This window comes from Taudactylus pleione, unplaced genomic scaffold, assembly GCF_031769625.1.
Source record: "Taudactylus pleione unplaced genomic scaffold, aTauple2 ptg000642l, whole genome shotgun sequence".
Taxonomy (NCBI): Eukaryota; Metazoa; Chordata; class Amphibia; order Anura; family Myobatrachidae; genus Taudactylus; species Taudactylus pleione.
Window position 1 is genome coordinate 2,519,892 of NW_028285044.1, and position 13,754 is coordinate 2,533,645.

The following is a 13,754-nucleotide window of genomic DNA, read 5'->3' on the forward strand; positions in this document are numbered from 1 at the left end:
CATCGCGGACACAAGCACGAACAGAAAACATGTAGAAATATATTAACAAGTGCAAAATCATATGACATGTATGTGTATTAAAAAGAGCATGTTTTTATTGAGGTCAGAGACATGAAATACAGAACCATCAGTACAAGGCATATCCACCACAAATTGCTAGTAGTAGGTTTCAGATCTATTATCCAGAAAGCTTAGGAGGCTTTGCCAGGAAAGGTTTTTTTTCCCCCATGATTTTGACCATGTCTTAAAGATACTAAATTATGGTCTTTGCTCTCATTGTATCTTGCAATGTCTATCTCATTCAATAGTGCTACAGAAAGGTAGTATTCAGGAGCATATCAATTAGAGTGTGCCATTAAAAAATGTAAAGGTGCATCAAAGAAACCTGTATGTAGTATTATCTTATGAAGATATTTGGTTGTTACAAATAATGTTTGTCCTGTACATTGGGCCTGATTCAGACCCGCTCGCGAGCGCTGAGCGCTCGCAAGTGGGTCGATGGTGCCCTAGTGCGCATGCGCACGACGGAGGGAGCTCCATCGTGCGCATGCGCGAGACCCGGATAGCGACAGCCAAGCTGTCGCTCCGGGTCTCGCACCAAAGGGGGCGTGCTGTCGATGGTGAGTGACAGCACGCCCCCTTTGGTGGGCGTGTCTGCCAGACGGAGGCGTTCCCATGGGAACGCCCACCGTCTGGGTCCGGTCACTAGTGATGTCAGTGGGAGTGATTTTGGCTCTGATAGAGCCAAAATCACTCCAGGGCTTGCGGTCACCGACACCCTGCCGCAGGGTCTCGTCGCAAGCCCGATGGTCGCGATGGTCTTGACCATCGTGACCATCATCATGGACGCTCGCATAAGCTGTGGGTATGCGAGCGTCCAGGAGGAGGACGCTATGCGAGCGTCCAGGAGGACGCACCAAAAAAAAAAAACGCCCTGATTCAGAGCGTCCGGCTCTGAATCAGGCCCATTGTTCAATGTTATTTCAAACTCTTCAGAAACCCTACTCTGCTATTGCACCAGCTAGGTTCTAGTGTTCCCATGTTCAAGCTTATCCTCTGGTCCTTCTTCCATCTCAAGGCACCACGCCATGTATACGGCCCACTTCTGTAAACACCTCCACACAGTGGTCAATGTTCTCATCACTATGAGCTGCAGAAATCTGAACACGTATGCGAGCCTTGCCCTTAGGGACCACTGGGAAGCTAAATCCAATGACATAGATACCTAACAGGAGAGAAGGAGGTGAGGGGTGTAAGTTGAAATAATGGCGTGCAGTGTGATTTGTGAATACATTTACATATATCAAAGGCGCCACTGGTTGTAGCACTTGCCAACCTCTCATGCACTGCCATGTGCCCATGAGGCTACATCTCCTTGTGTGTGCCGTTTAGGGGCATTTCACGCTGGGGGGGTTTGACCAGCGCTCCGGGAGCTGCTGGGAGGCCCCCAAACTTTTCAGACACAGGAAAGGATTGGGGGGGGGTGAATGGCGCATGCTTCCGGTGACACCAAAATAGCCGAGCAGCTATATATATATATATATACAGGTTGAGTCTCACATATCCAAAATGCTTGGGACCAGGGGTATTTTGGATAGTAGAATATTCCGTATTTTGGAATAATTGCATACCATAATGAATAATCTTGGGAATAGGACCCAAATATACACACAGAATGAATTTATGTGTTATATTCACATTATACACACAGCCTACAGGTAATATATAATATTTTCAATAATTTTGTGGCTCAAACAAAGTTTGTGTACAGAAATGAAATTCATTTATGTTACATATACACCTTATACACACAGCCTGAAGGTAATTGTATACAATATTTGTAATAATTTGTGCCTTAGACAAAGTTTGTGTACATTGAACCATCAAAAATCAAAGGTTTTATTATCTCGGTCATGACAAAAAAATTCCGTATTTCGGAATATTCCATATTTCGGAATATTTGGATATGGGAGACTCAACCTGTATATATATATATATATATATATATTTCCAGAAGTCCTGCACTCTCAGCTATAGGGGGATATCTTCGGGGTGCTTCCAAGACACTCAGGCCCCTAAATAGTAGTGTGTTAAAACAACAGTTGGATTTATTCAAAATTGAACATCCTAGTAGAATGGATGAAACTCTATGGTCATGGTCGACGTTTTGGTTCTGCTCTGAACCTTTCTCAAGACCTCAGTCCAAAGTAGTCATACACGTACAATGATACAGGAGTAATATAACATGATCTCGGCATCAATCCGGGCTGAAACAGCCTGGTCTTAGGACAGGCAATCATTGTACGTGTATGATTACTTTGGACTGAGGTCTAGAGAAAGGTTCAGAGCAGAACCAAAACATCAACCATGACCATAGAGTTTCATCCATCCTACTAGGATGTTCAATTTTGAATAAATTCAACTGTTGTTTTAAAGTGGCGAGTGCATCCTTCCTCCATGGAAACACACATATATACATACATACAGTCAGGTGCATAAATATTGGGACATTGACAGAATTTTCAGATTTCAGGGGACCTCGAGTGAGTGTGTATGTGAGTTGGAGGGTGTTGGGGCTAGCAGGGGCGGTATCGTGTACTTTTGCCTAGGGCGCAGAGAAACCTTGCACCGGCCCTGAGCATAATACTCACAATGGCAAACATCAGACATGCTCAGTCTAGGTCAGCTGGTGGAGACTGATACAATGTGTCCCTTTCCCTAGCAGAATCTGGTTAATGTGGAGCTTTGGCACTACTTACAAGTAAAACATTTTATACAAAAGCTTCTCCACATGATTTCGCTCTTGGAGATGGAGGAAATAAATAGAAAGTATTGCAAAGGAAAGAAAAACAAACAAGAATACAACATAAAGGCATCTTTACATACTGTACCTATCCACTTTTATAACACCCTACCAATAGTACATACCCCTCTCTAACATATCCTCTGCCATTGTTGTAGCCAGTCGGGCATCTCCAAGCATCACAGGACAGATTGGGTGATCATTCCCGCCAATGGTGAAGCCTGCAGCCGCCATCTTTTTGCAGAACCTGTCAACATCAGTTACTTGCCATTACATGCAGAAATAATAGTGAACTGCTATACATATTTATACAGTATATATATATATATATATATATATATATATATATATATATATTGTATATATGTATATACACAGTGGCGTAACATGGGAAGGTCGAGCAGGGCACGTGCTCGATGTCCGCTGGCACTACTGGTCATCCGCTGGCACTACTGGTTGCAGTCCAGGACACGTGCATTTGTTGTTTTAATAAAGCAAGTGTAATCTTCCTTCTCATGTATGAGTAAAAAAATAATTTTAAGGTAATCATGTGATATAGGTACATTCAATCACGACCGCTTCTGAGGTGAATCCGCCTTCAAGCAACCAGTTCAAGTCACATGCAGGTGCCGTGAGGCAGTGATGGTGCCGTTCCCAGGGCCCTGAGCTACAGCACTGCTCACACACCCATAGTTACGGCCCTGTGTGGGTTTGCCTCAGTTTGCAGTCATACAAATACACCATTACTGTACTCCGACTACATTTGGAAACATCTTTGTTCCACTTTCCAAGAATAAAGAACTTAACAAATGGCCTATCTATTACCCCTGTGTTATATATGTGACCTCCTTATGTAAACTGTATGGGTACTTGTTCTGTGACCAAATAAAAGGTGAGTGCTGAGCCCGTACAAGTGCTTTTATACAAGTCTAATATTTATTATAACTTACATTAGAGTGTGAAATAGTTCCTATAATGTACAAGATTTCCCAATGAATACTGAAACAATGACATTATAATTCACTGTTTACATATATTATTTACAGGAGCTTTTACAAATAGTATCACTTGTATACACAGTATGTTACAGCAATGTTTACTAGTACTTCCTACTAACCCACCACAAGGAATATTTTTATGGATCTATAATTCCCAGTTTGCTTCTGAGCTCGTTATTGTGGAAGCATATTCAGATTTTAGAAAATGTCACTGGTCAGCTGAACCTTCTGTTTCGTGTAAAAGTAAAATATAGTCCTGAATTTTATCGCAGAATTTTAGCAGAAATGTTAAAGAGTGACAGAATTCTGAAAAGAATGATACATGTATTCATTTCGGGATTTTGAGATCTGTGTGTTCCCATTATTGTACTTTGCATGCTCACAGATGTGTGTTTTCATGAATTCAGCAGCATTCAAGCATAAAGGCTAGTCCCCATTAGAAGTGCATATACATCTTTAGCGGGTTATTATGCATACAGCAGGACATGAACTATAGCGCAATGCATGAAAACACATAGGGCCTGATTCAGAGCCGGACGCTCTGACAGAACGCTCGTTCTGAATCAGGGCCGGCCTTCTGTTTTTTAAGAGCGACCTCCTGGCCACTCGCATAGCTGTGGGTGACCACCCACAGCTATAGCGAGCGGCCATGATGATGGTCGCGATGGTCAAGACCATCGCGACCATCGGGCTTGCGATGAGACCCTTGTGGTAGGGTCTCGTGGCCGCAAGCCCCAGAGTGCTTTCGGCTCTAACAGAGCCGAAAGCACTCCCATTGACATCACTTGTGATGTCAGTGAGGCCGGTCCCAGATGGTAGGCGTTCCCCCGGCCCGCCCACTCAACATCGACAGCACGCCCCCTGTGGTACGAGACCCTGTCCAGGTCTCGCGCATGCGCATGTCGGAGCCGGCACTGGGCCACCATCTACCCGCTGATGATTCCATGTACACAAACTATGTTTGAAGCACCAAATTATAAAAAATATTGTGTAAAACTACATGCAGACTGTGTGTATAAAACATAATTGCATTATGTGATTAGATTTGGATCTCATTCCCAAGATATCTCATTATGGAATGCAAATATTCCAAGATGTGGAAAAATCCAATATCCAAAAAACCCCTGGTCCCAAGCATTTTGGATATGGGAGACTCATCCTGTAGTACAATTTATATATAGGACAATAATTTAATTGAATTATAGAAATATTGTGGTTTATAAAATATATAGCGGAAATGCATCAAACCTTATAAAGAGCACAGCTGATTTATTTACCAATAGCAACCAATCATATTCTACCTATCGGTTTATAGAATGCACTCGATAAATGATAGCTAGAAGCTGATAATCTTCCATATTTTTGAGCCTCTACAGGCTTCTTTTTCAGGCTCCAAGTTATCAAAACCCTAGTGGGGAGAATGTTCACTACAGAAAAGTAATGGGTAACTGGATTCTTACTCTGCTTCCCCACAACGCCTGAGAAATATAAATTTTAAATGGGGGATCTATTTAACAAATGTTCAGTACTTCAAACTCTAAAAAAGTGTCCTACCACTACTTCTAGTTATGATTTACCAAGTACCAAATTCTCACCGTGATGTCTTAGCAGCTATCGACTGTGCAAGTTCATTGCTTTCTATCAAGAGGTCAAGAGCTTTGGAGGCGCTGCCAACCACTGGTGGCGGAAGAGCATTGGAGAACAGGTAAGATCGGGAGCGTTGCCGCAGCAGATCAATCAAAGGCTTTGGGCCTGTTGTATATCCACCTACAAGGATATGGGACATGTAATCTGTTTATTAGTAGCAGAAAATAGGTGAAAGTCTTATATAATATTAAGCAACCACATGGTAGCATGTTGGCCAAAGGTTGGGTATGGGATCCCGATGGTCAGGATGCCGATGGTCAAAATACTGACAGCGGCATCTCGACAGAATCCCGACACATTCCGGTGGTAAGTATTAGGGTTAGGAGGAGGGTTCGGCTGTGGGGCTGCCAGGAGGCTAGGTTGCTGCTCTTGTGGGTTTGGAGCCACAGCCCGGCCTTGAGAGGCACAGAGACACCAAATGTGGTGTGTATACATAATGTGTTGTAAGGGTCATAACTGTGTGGTATAATGTGTTATAAGGGGCATTACTGTGTGGCATAATGTGTTATAACTTATAAGGGGCATTACTGTGTCACAAAACCACACACCCTTTTCATCCTCTTTGTTTTTTTTTTTTTTTTTGGGGGGGTGCCAAATTATTGCCTTGCCCCGGGTGTCAAAAATCCTAGTTTCGACCCTGGGTGTGAGAAGACAGTTTGACATTGGGCATGATGCCACAGTGGGGGGTGGACTTTTATAGCTTGCTAGTATAAAAGCATACAGCTTAGGCAACAATTATTGTTTAAATTACTATTAATTACCTACATGTCATGCATATATTTACAATTGCTTGTAAAACAAATAGTCTGATGATTGCATTGAAAGATCTATTAGTAAGTCTATAGGAAAATCCATAGTATAAAGTTGGTAAAAATTGACCTTTACAAACACTACGCAGCATTATAAAAATAAAAAAAAATCACAATAAAATAATGCATGAAAGGCAATGGATGGGAGAAAGTAGAGCATGACCTTTTTGTATTTAGAGTATCTATGGTAGTTACGCCCATGTGTAGACAACATGTTGCAAGTACAATAAAATTCTGTCTTTGGCAGGCTCTAGAAGTCCATCCCTGGACTGTTTCAGATGCTGGAGAGGATCATTCTCACTGCTTTTGAAGCTACCTTGTTTGTCATACAGGCAGCACATTCTTTATCATCACCTCTTTGTATGGTGCCATAGATTCAACGAGTACTTTATTTATTATTTTTCCCTACTAATGTTCCAATTCTAGTTCAGTTTTTTTATGGTGTTCAAAGACGGCCATGCTCATACGCAGAAACTGCACCTGCCATAGGGCTGGTGCACGTTTTCATGGTGCACTGATGGTATGTCTAAATACTAATTTACTTTAAGATGCTGCAAGTGGGTATCTCCGTAGTTCAAAAATTGAATGCAGCATTTACATAAAGACGCAGATGTGACTGAGGCAAGAGACACAACCGCGACTATGTCCATCTATCAATAAGGACCTTAATACGGAAAAAGCACATTTTGACCAAAGTTATAAAAATCAAACACAAACGCACATAATAATACATGCAATAAAGATAACCCAAATGTCACCTCACAATTACTCATGACCTTAATACAGGAGAATTTTTTCATTAATAAAATGGTTAGTCCTACAGTTGTAATAGGATGGTCTTTCCAGATGGCAGATAGACTGTAACTAGATAGACAGTCAATAGATAGATACCAGAAGGTAGACAGTGAATAAGTCAATAGGGTTAAAAGGTCGACAGTGCATAAGGTCGCAGCTATAAGGTTGAAACATAAAAAGTTTGACATGGTTTTTCAGGATTTTAGGGATAGTCACTTGGCAGGGGTTTAGGGTTAGGCTGCGAAATGGGTGGTTAGGGTTAGGCACTAGGGGGAGGGTTAGGGTTAAAATAACAAAAAATATGTGTCAACCTTTTCTGTGTCAACCATTTGCATGTCAACCTTTTGACTATGGTGACCTTTTTACCCGGTCGACCTATTGCCTGTCTACCTTCTGGTGTCTATCTATTGACTGTCTATCAATTCACACCCTTTTTAGGGATGGTCTCACTCTTTAAAATCAGGTGCACAAATAGACATATATTACTCTCGTAACCATACTATTAGAGGGGGATTACCAGGCTACCAATATGAAGACAAGAAATCCACTTCATATTGGTATGATAAAATAATGGGATTTTCTGATGCAATAGAACATCAAATATTTATCACAACTGATTTATCATGCTTGTTTAATTAAATTTTTTATTTTTTACTTTATTCTAGCCATTCTGGCAGCCTATTCCTTCCCAGCAGCAAAACAAACAAGACTGGTTTATGTGCATTCTTGCAAGATTAAAAGTAAATAGCAAAGAAACAATTGTAACTAGCCAAATCCAAATATTTGGTTTTAAACAAACCTATAGAATTGTGGGTCTGATTCTGGGTTGGAAGCAAAGCAAAAAAGCAAGTAACTTTTGTATCTGGGCAAACCAGGTTGCAATATAATAGCTGCAAATACATTTATTACTAGCAGTGCCTACCTGTCGTTGCCCAGTGATTCATTTTATTGAATGATACTGAATCAACTATAAAGTATTATATGGATCAGGGTCGTAGGGAGGGTGGTGCGGCCAGTGCTTCCGCACAGGGCAGAATCCTCCAAGGTCACCGGCCACAAACTGCCCGGCTCCAGAGGTCTGCATGAAGAGAGCTCCTGCAGTGCTGCGCGGCGCTCATAGAACAACACTGATGAATATCCCCACCCTCCACTCATCCCCTGGCGGAAAAAGGTATGCGCTCAGGGGGAGGAGGGGGCGGGGGGGAGAGAGAGGGGCGGCAGTGCAGCACAGGGTGCACTACCGTTCTGATACAGCGCTGATATGAATGGGGACTCCCTCACCTGGTTGTCAATAACATCAGACAGTCTGCCTGCTTAGAGCCTGTCACATTCGTGTTAAGGAGATCTCCTACTGAGGAGCTGGAAGTCAAGGTCCTGGGTTGGGAAATTAACTGGAGACGAGGGGCCTGGATATACGTCCTCATCCACAAGTACCGGATGTTGGTGAGACCTGACCAAAGGCGCGGAGTCTAACCTGCTGGGAGATGTTCAGCAGTGACCCCTCCAATTGGGATTTGGCTTTTAGCTGCACCCAGAAGGCAAGTCACGGCCCTTTCGTCAGGTATCCGGTACAAGTGAGAAATGGAGGAACCCAAGCACAGGAGAGATACAGAAGAACAGCACTAGTAGAACTAAGTTGCGTTTAGAGTGCGCTCGGTGTGATCCTGAGGCATCGCTGGCACAGGAAAGGAATAACATGAGACGGTACATGCTGTGGCTTTAGACGCAGCACTATCACAGGAAGATGGTACCACGAGATGGTACTTGATGAAGGTACTGAATACACACACACTGGTTTTAGACGAAGCACTGTCACAGGAAGATGGTTTCATGAGGTGGTACTTGATGAAGGTATTGAGGGCCTGATTCAGGCTCTATCACAATGCTCCGTTCGTACGCAACCGGCAACTGCAAAGATATGCTAATGAATGCATTCGCACTGCTGTCGCAGCACAAGATGCAGACGCCCAGCACTACATAATGCCGCCCCCTTTACTCTCTTCTCACATCCATACTAATGTGCAAGTATGCAAAATCATAGGTAACATCGAGTAACATCCGAGCTGCACGAACACTTGTGGTTGACATGACCCTGCCGCAGAAGTTGCTAAACTTCCTGCACGCAGTGAGTACTCAGGCTGCATATGGCTTTGCTGTGAATAATTTATGCACTCCCTGCAACAGCGTTCGAATGCACTGACACGCCTGCATGCACACGACTGTCCCCCCATCAACACGCACAAACAACACTTCCTGTCAGTCACTGAGTGATGGGTCTACGTACTGCCTGCGATCACATTCCCGATCGCAGCGCCTCGTTTGCGCATGCGCACTTCGTCTTATACGCATGCACAGATTGCAAACATCGGCCGGTTGCGTGCGAACGCAGCATTGTGATCCACCCTGAATCAGGCCCTGAGTACACACGCTGTGGATGAACACTAGAAACAGCTCTGACAAGAGAGGAGCACGGAACCTGGAACGTAGTAATGGCAGGCATACACCAGAAGTAACGACGTTGTACAGGCAACTTCCTGTTGTCCAGAGCCCTGTTATATACCCTAAGGTAACATCCATTGGAGGACAGCGTCAGCTGACAACCACGCTACCATTGGGTAAAGGGTCAGTCAGGTGATGAAGACTGTCACGACTGCACCCATGGTGGCAACCACAGCAACCAAGTCACGGAGCAGTACATGAATGTCCAAGTGGTCCCTAGGCATAATCCTCAGTGCATCACTCGCCGCCCCACCTGATGTCTGACCGCTCGAGAAATCAGGTGAAGCCGGCACTGGGGTGAGTAACGGCCGATCCTAGGCCGCGAACTGACAGAGCCGTGCAGGCAGTGGTGGCCACCCCTTCCCTCTCCTTCAGTTCTCTCCTTCACTGGGGCCACACGGAGGCTCTCAGTCACTAGCTCCACCCCCCCAGATCACATGAGGAGCTGCTGCTGGAAGAAGCCCAGTAAATTATCTCTGTAATTGCTTCCTGATGAGGAGAAAGGATTGGTGTGTGTGTGTGTATAACTTATGTTACTCGGATCTCAAGGAACATTTTGTGAAAACCTGATCAAAATCGGTCAAGTAGTTCTCGAATTTACTGCGAACATACAAACAAACTATTATATAATGTCACAAGGCGGGAAGAATCACATCCAGCAGTACAATAAAACAGTGGATTGTTTATTCACTTGAAGTCTGGTATTACCGCAGGTCACAAACATCATACAAGATGAAACAGTACCAGGTTTGCCTTTCTGACTTACAGACAACATGCATTAAAGCTGTGGACCTTCTAGGTCCTGGCACCCTAACACTAACAACTACCCCCAGCATATCGCCTGGCCAGCTTGTCCCGCGTCAGGAACACTGCTCTGCTTCCAGCAAAGCCTTAAGCCCAGCGCACAGGTGGTGCTGATTGCTTGGTTGGGAACCCAAGCACACTGCAAAACCTGGACTGGACCCGACAACCATCCTACACCCAGGTAATCAAGTGGTGAGCATTGCCTTTGTCCTGTGGTACCGTGGCCTTCCTGTTACATACCTTCCCCCTAAGCTTCAACCCCTTGGTGAAGCTGACAATTTCACAAGTGAACTCACCTGTTCACCCATCCCACTTTGGGACTGTACATGTGAACCACCTTTCTACTCTCCCCCTCCCCTAGCTTCACCATGGGCCTCTCTGGGAAAATTTGAGGGGTGTACTTTTGAGACGGCATCAGCATTACCTTGCAGTTTTCCAAACCTATGTTGTACTTTAAACTGAAATGGCTGTAATGCCAGAAACCAAAGAGCCACCTTAGCATTTACTTCTTTGTTGGTATGCATATATTGAAGAGGTGCATGATCTGTTACCAACAGGAATTCCCTGCCCAACAGGTAGTATCGCAGGGATAAGGCCCACTTAATTGTGAGACACTCCTGTTCTACTGTTGAATACCTCTTTTCTCGTGGTAACATTTTACGGCTCTGGTACAGCTTTGGTACAGAATTGGTCTCTCCTCTTCTTCTACCTCCTGGGATAATACTGCTCCCGACCCTGTTCCGGAGGCATCAACTTGAAGGATAAACTTTTTTTTTTAAGTCTGGAGTCTGCGGTATGGGAGCGGAAACCAAGGCTCCTTTTAAATCTTTCCAAGCTGCTCCAGCAGCATCAGTCCAGATAAGATAGATCTTATCTGGACTTTTTTTCCTCAAATAGTTGGTTGCTCTGGTAGCAAAGTCACAAATAAATTTATAAATTAAACCCACTAACCCTAAAAAGGTGCTCAGCTGCGTTTTCCTCTCTCTTTTGGGCCATGAAGATACAGCCTCCACTTTATTCATCTGAGGCTTTACCTGCCCATGGCCAACTACATACCGAAGGTACTTAGCCTCTGTCATACCAATGGCACATTTCTCTCGACTCGTGGCATGGAATAAAAGACAAATTTAGAAACCTTATTCAACTTTCTAAAGTCATTGCAAAACCTCAAAGCCCCTGAGGGTTTTGCCACTAATACAATAGGATTGTTTCACTCACTATTGGACTCTTCTATTACTCCCAACCGAAGCAATTCTACTACCTCTCGCTTTACGGCTTCTCGTGTGGCTTTAGGGATGCGATAAGGCCTTTGATTTACAATAACTTGAGGTGGGGTGACAATGTCATGTTTTACGTTTTCTGTTCTGCCTGATTTTAACCTACCATTTCTATAACTTTCTGTTTTTGGTCGGCATTTAACCACTCTTCAATAGGTACTATATATTCCTGAGTTTTAATTGCAAAACTTAAGGTTTCCGACTTTGCGTAATACTCTCTCGCCACGGTTTCAACAGGTTAATATGGTAGATCCGTTCAGCCTTTCGTCTTTCTTCCTGTTGGACCTTATAATTAACCAGCCCTACCTTTTCGATAACCTCATATGGTCACTGCCAATGAGCATACAGTTTGCTCTCAGCAGTGAGAACTAGAACCAACACCTTGTCCCAAGGGTTGAAGGACTGAGCTACGGCAGTTACATCATAGCTGTGTTTTTTTTGCTTTTGGGCTTAATCCATATCCTGTTTAACTAAGGGACTTAGGGCCTGATTCACAAAGGAACACAGTTGCATATACGCATGCAATCGGTCGATTAATTTGCAGGCATATGCGTATGCATCGCAGTACGCGAGCTAGGCGCTGCGTTAGGAATTGCTTATGCAGTGGCTATGCAGACACTTGGAATAGTGATTGACAGGAAGTGCGATTTGTGGGTGGTGTTGGGGGGGTGGGCGGGTGAACGAAGGCGTGCCAGTGCGTTTCAACGCCGTTGCATGGATTTACATAAATTAGCCACTGTGATAACAGACACCACCTGAGGTCTCATAGCGTGTGCAGAAGTTAGCAATTCCTGAATAAGGTCAGGGCTTCATTAACTGTCCAATGTTACCGATTGTTTTGCTATGTTGTCAAAGTATACGGATGTGAGTAAGGGGAAGTGGGCGTCTTTATGTCAGGCTTCGATCGCAATGCAAATGCAAACATTTAAATATCACCACTGATATTAGCAACGCAGTTGCGTACGAATAAGCAGAATAGAGATCCATAGTGAATCAGGACCCTAGTTGTCTTAACCGGCTCTACAGTTGTGACACAAACTGTACCATGTTAGGTTCTTGAACGGGTTGTTGTTCCCACCCTTCTTTTAACAGGTCTTGCACTCCATGGAGTTGTCTTCTATACAAGAGTTCAAATGGGCTAAAGCCTGTAAAAACCTGAGGTGCAAACATCAAATAGGGCAACAGTAAATCCCAATCTTGACTGACCACCTGTCTAATCATTTGTTTGAGAGTCTGGTTGAATCTCTCTACCAGACCATTGGTTTGGGGGTAATTGACAGGATGCAGTCAGTAAGCTGACAGTCGCAATCCCGACCGCGGGCTTCCCGACTGTAAATCCCGGCAAGGTACTAATGACAGACGTCGAAATCCCAACGCCTGTCATTAGACGTACGCCAGGAGCCCGACACCCGGCATACCAATCGAAGGTGCGCCAGGTGCGGACAGCCGCGGGGGGGGGCGGAGAGGGTTAGGTTAGTGGCTCCCGGGGGGTCTTAGGGTTAGGCTGCCCCCCAGGAGGGTTAAGGTTAGGCTAGGGGAAGGGGGAGTTAGGGTTAGGCACCCCCGGGGGAAGGTTAGGGTTAGGCACCCCCCCCCTGGGAGACTTAGGTTTAGGCAGCGGAGAAGGGGGTTAGGGTTAGGCACTGCGGGGGAGGTTAGGGTCAGGCACCCCTAAAGGAGGGTTAGGGGGTAGAATAGGGTTAGTTTAACTTACCTTATTAGCTTCTGGATTTTTACCCCTGCCGAGCTTCCGCTGTCGTGATTTGCATACTGATACCTGATAGACTGAAGTTGCTATTCTCTCTCTTTCATTAATTTTGACATAAAAGGGGTTCCTTGGTCAGTTAGAACCTCTTTAGGTATGCCCACGCTGGTATAACGCATTACCAGATCCCTGAGCAATGGTACTGGATTTAATGTTTCTTAGAGGTATTGCTTCGGAATATCTTGCAACCTAATCTAATATTACCAGTATGTATTGGTAACGCCGAGCTGATTTTTAAATAGGACCAATCAAATCCATTCCAATTCATTCAAATGGAACAGAAATGACCGGCAGGGGTACCAAAGGAGCTCTAAACTGGGGTCTGGGAGCTGTCCTCTGACAGACGGGACATTCCTG

The 13,754-nt window shown here is 44.3% G+C and overlaps 1 protein-coding gene across 1 annotated transcript in view; it reads right to left on the reverse strand.

Annotated features, from left to right (window-relative positions):
- Nucleotides 1-1,073: 1,073 nt before the first annotated feature.
- Nucleotides 1,074-13,754, reverse strand: part of LOC148479003 (2-amino-3-ketobutyrate coenzyme A ligase, mitochondrial-like) — a 111,993-nt gene continuing 99,312 nt past the window's right edge. Inside the window, exons 7-9 of the mRNA XM_088455081.1 lie at nucleotides 5,397-5,568; nucleotides 2,929-3,050; nucleotides 1,074-1,225 (exon numbers count right to left, since the gene is read on the reverse strand). Of these exons, the coding sequence (XP_088311207.1) occupies nucleotides 1,074-1,225; nucleotides 2,929-3,050; nucleotides 5,397-5,568 (446 nt within the window). The remainder of the gene's footprint in view (nucleotides 1,226-2,928; nucleotides 3,051-5,396; nucleotides 5,569-13,754) is intronic.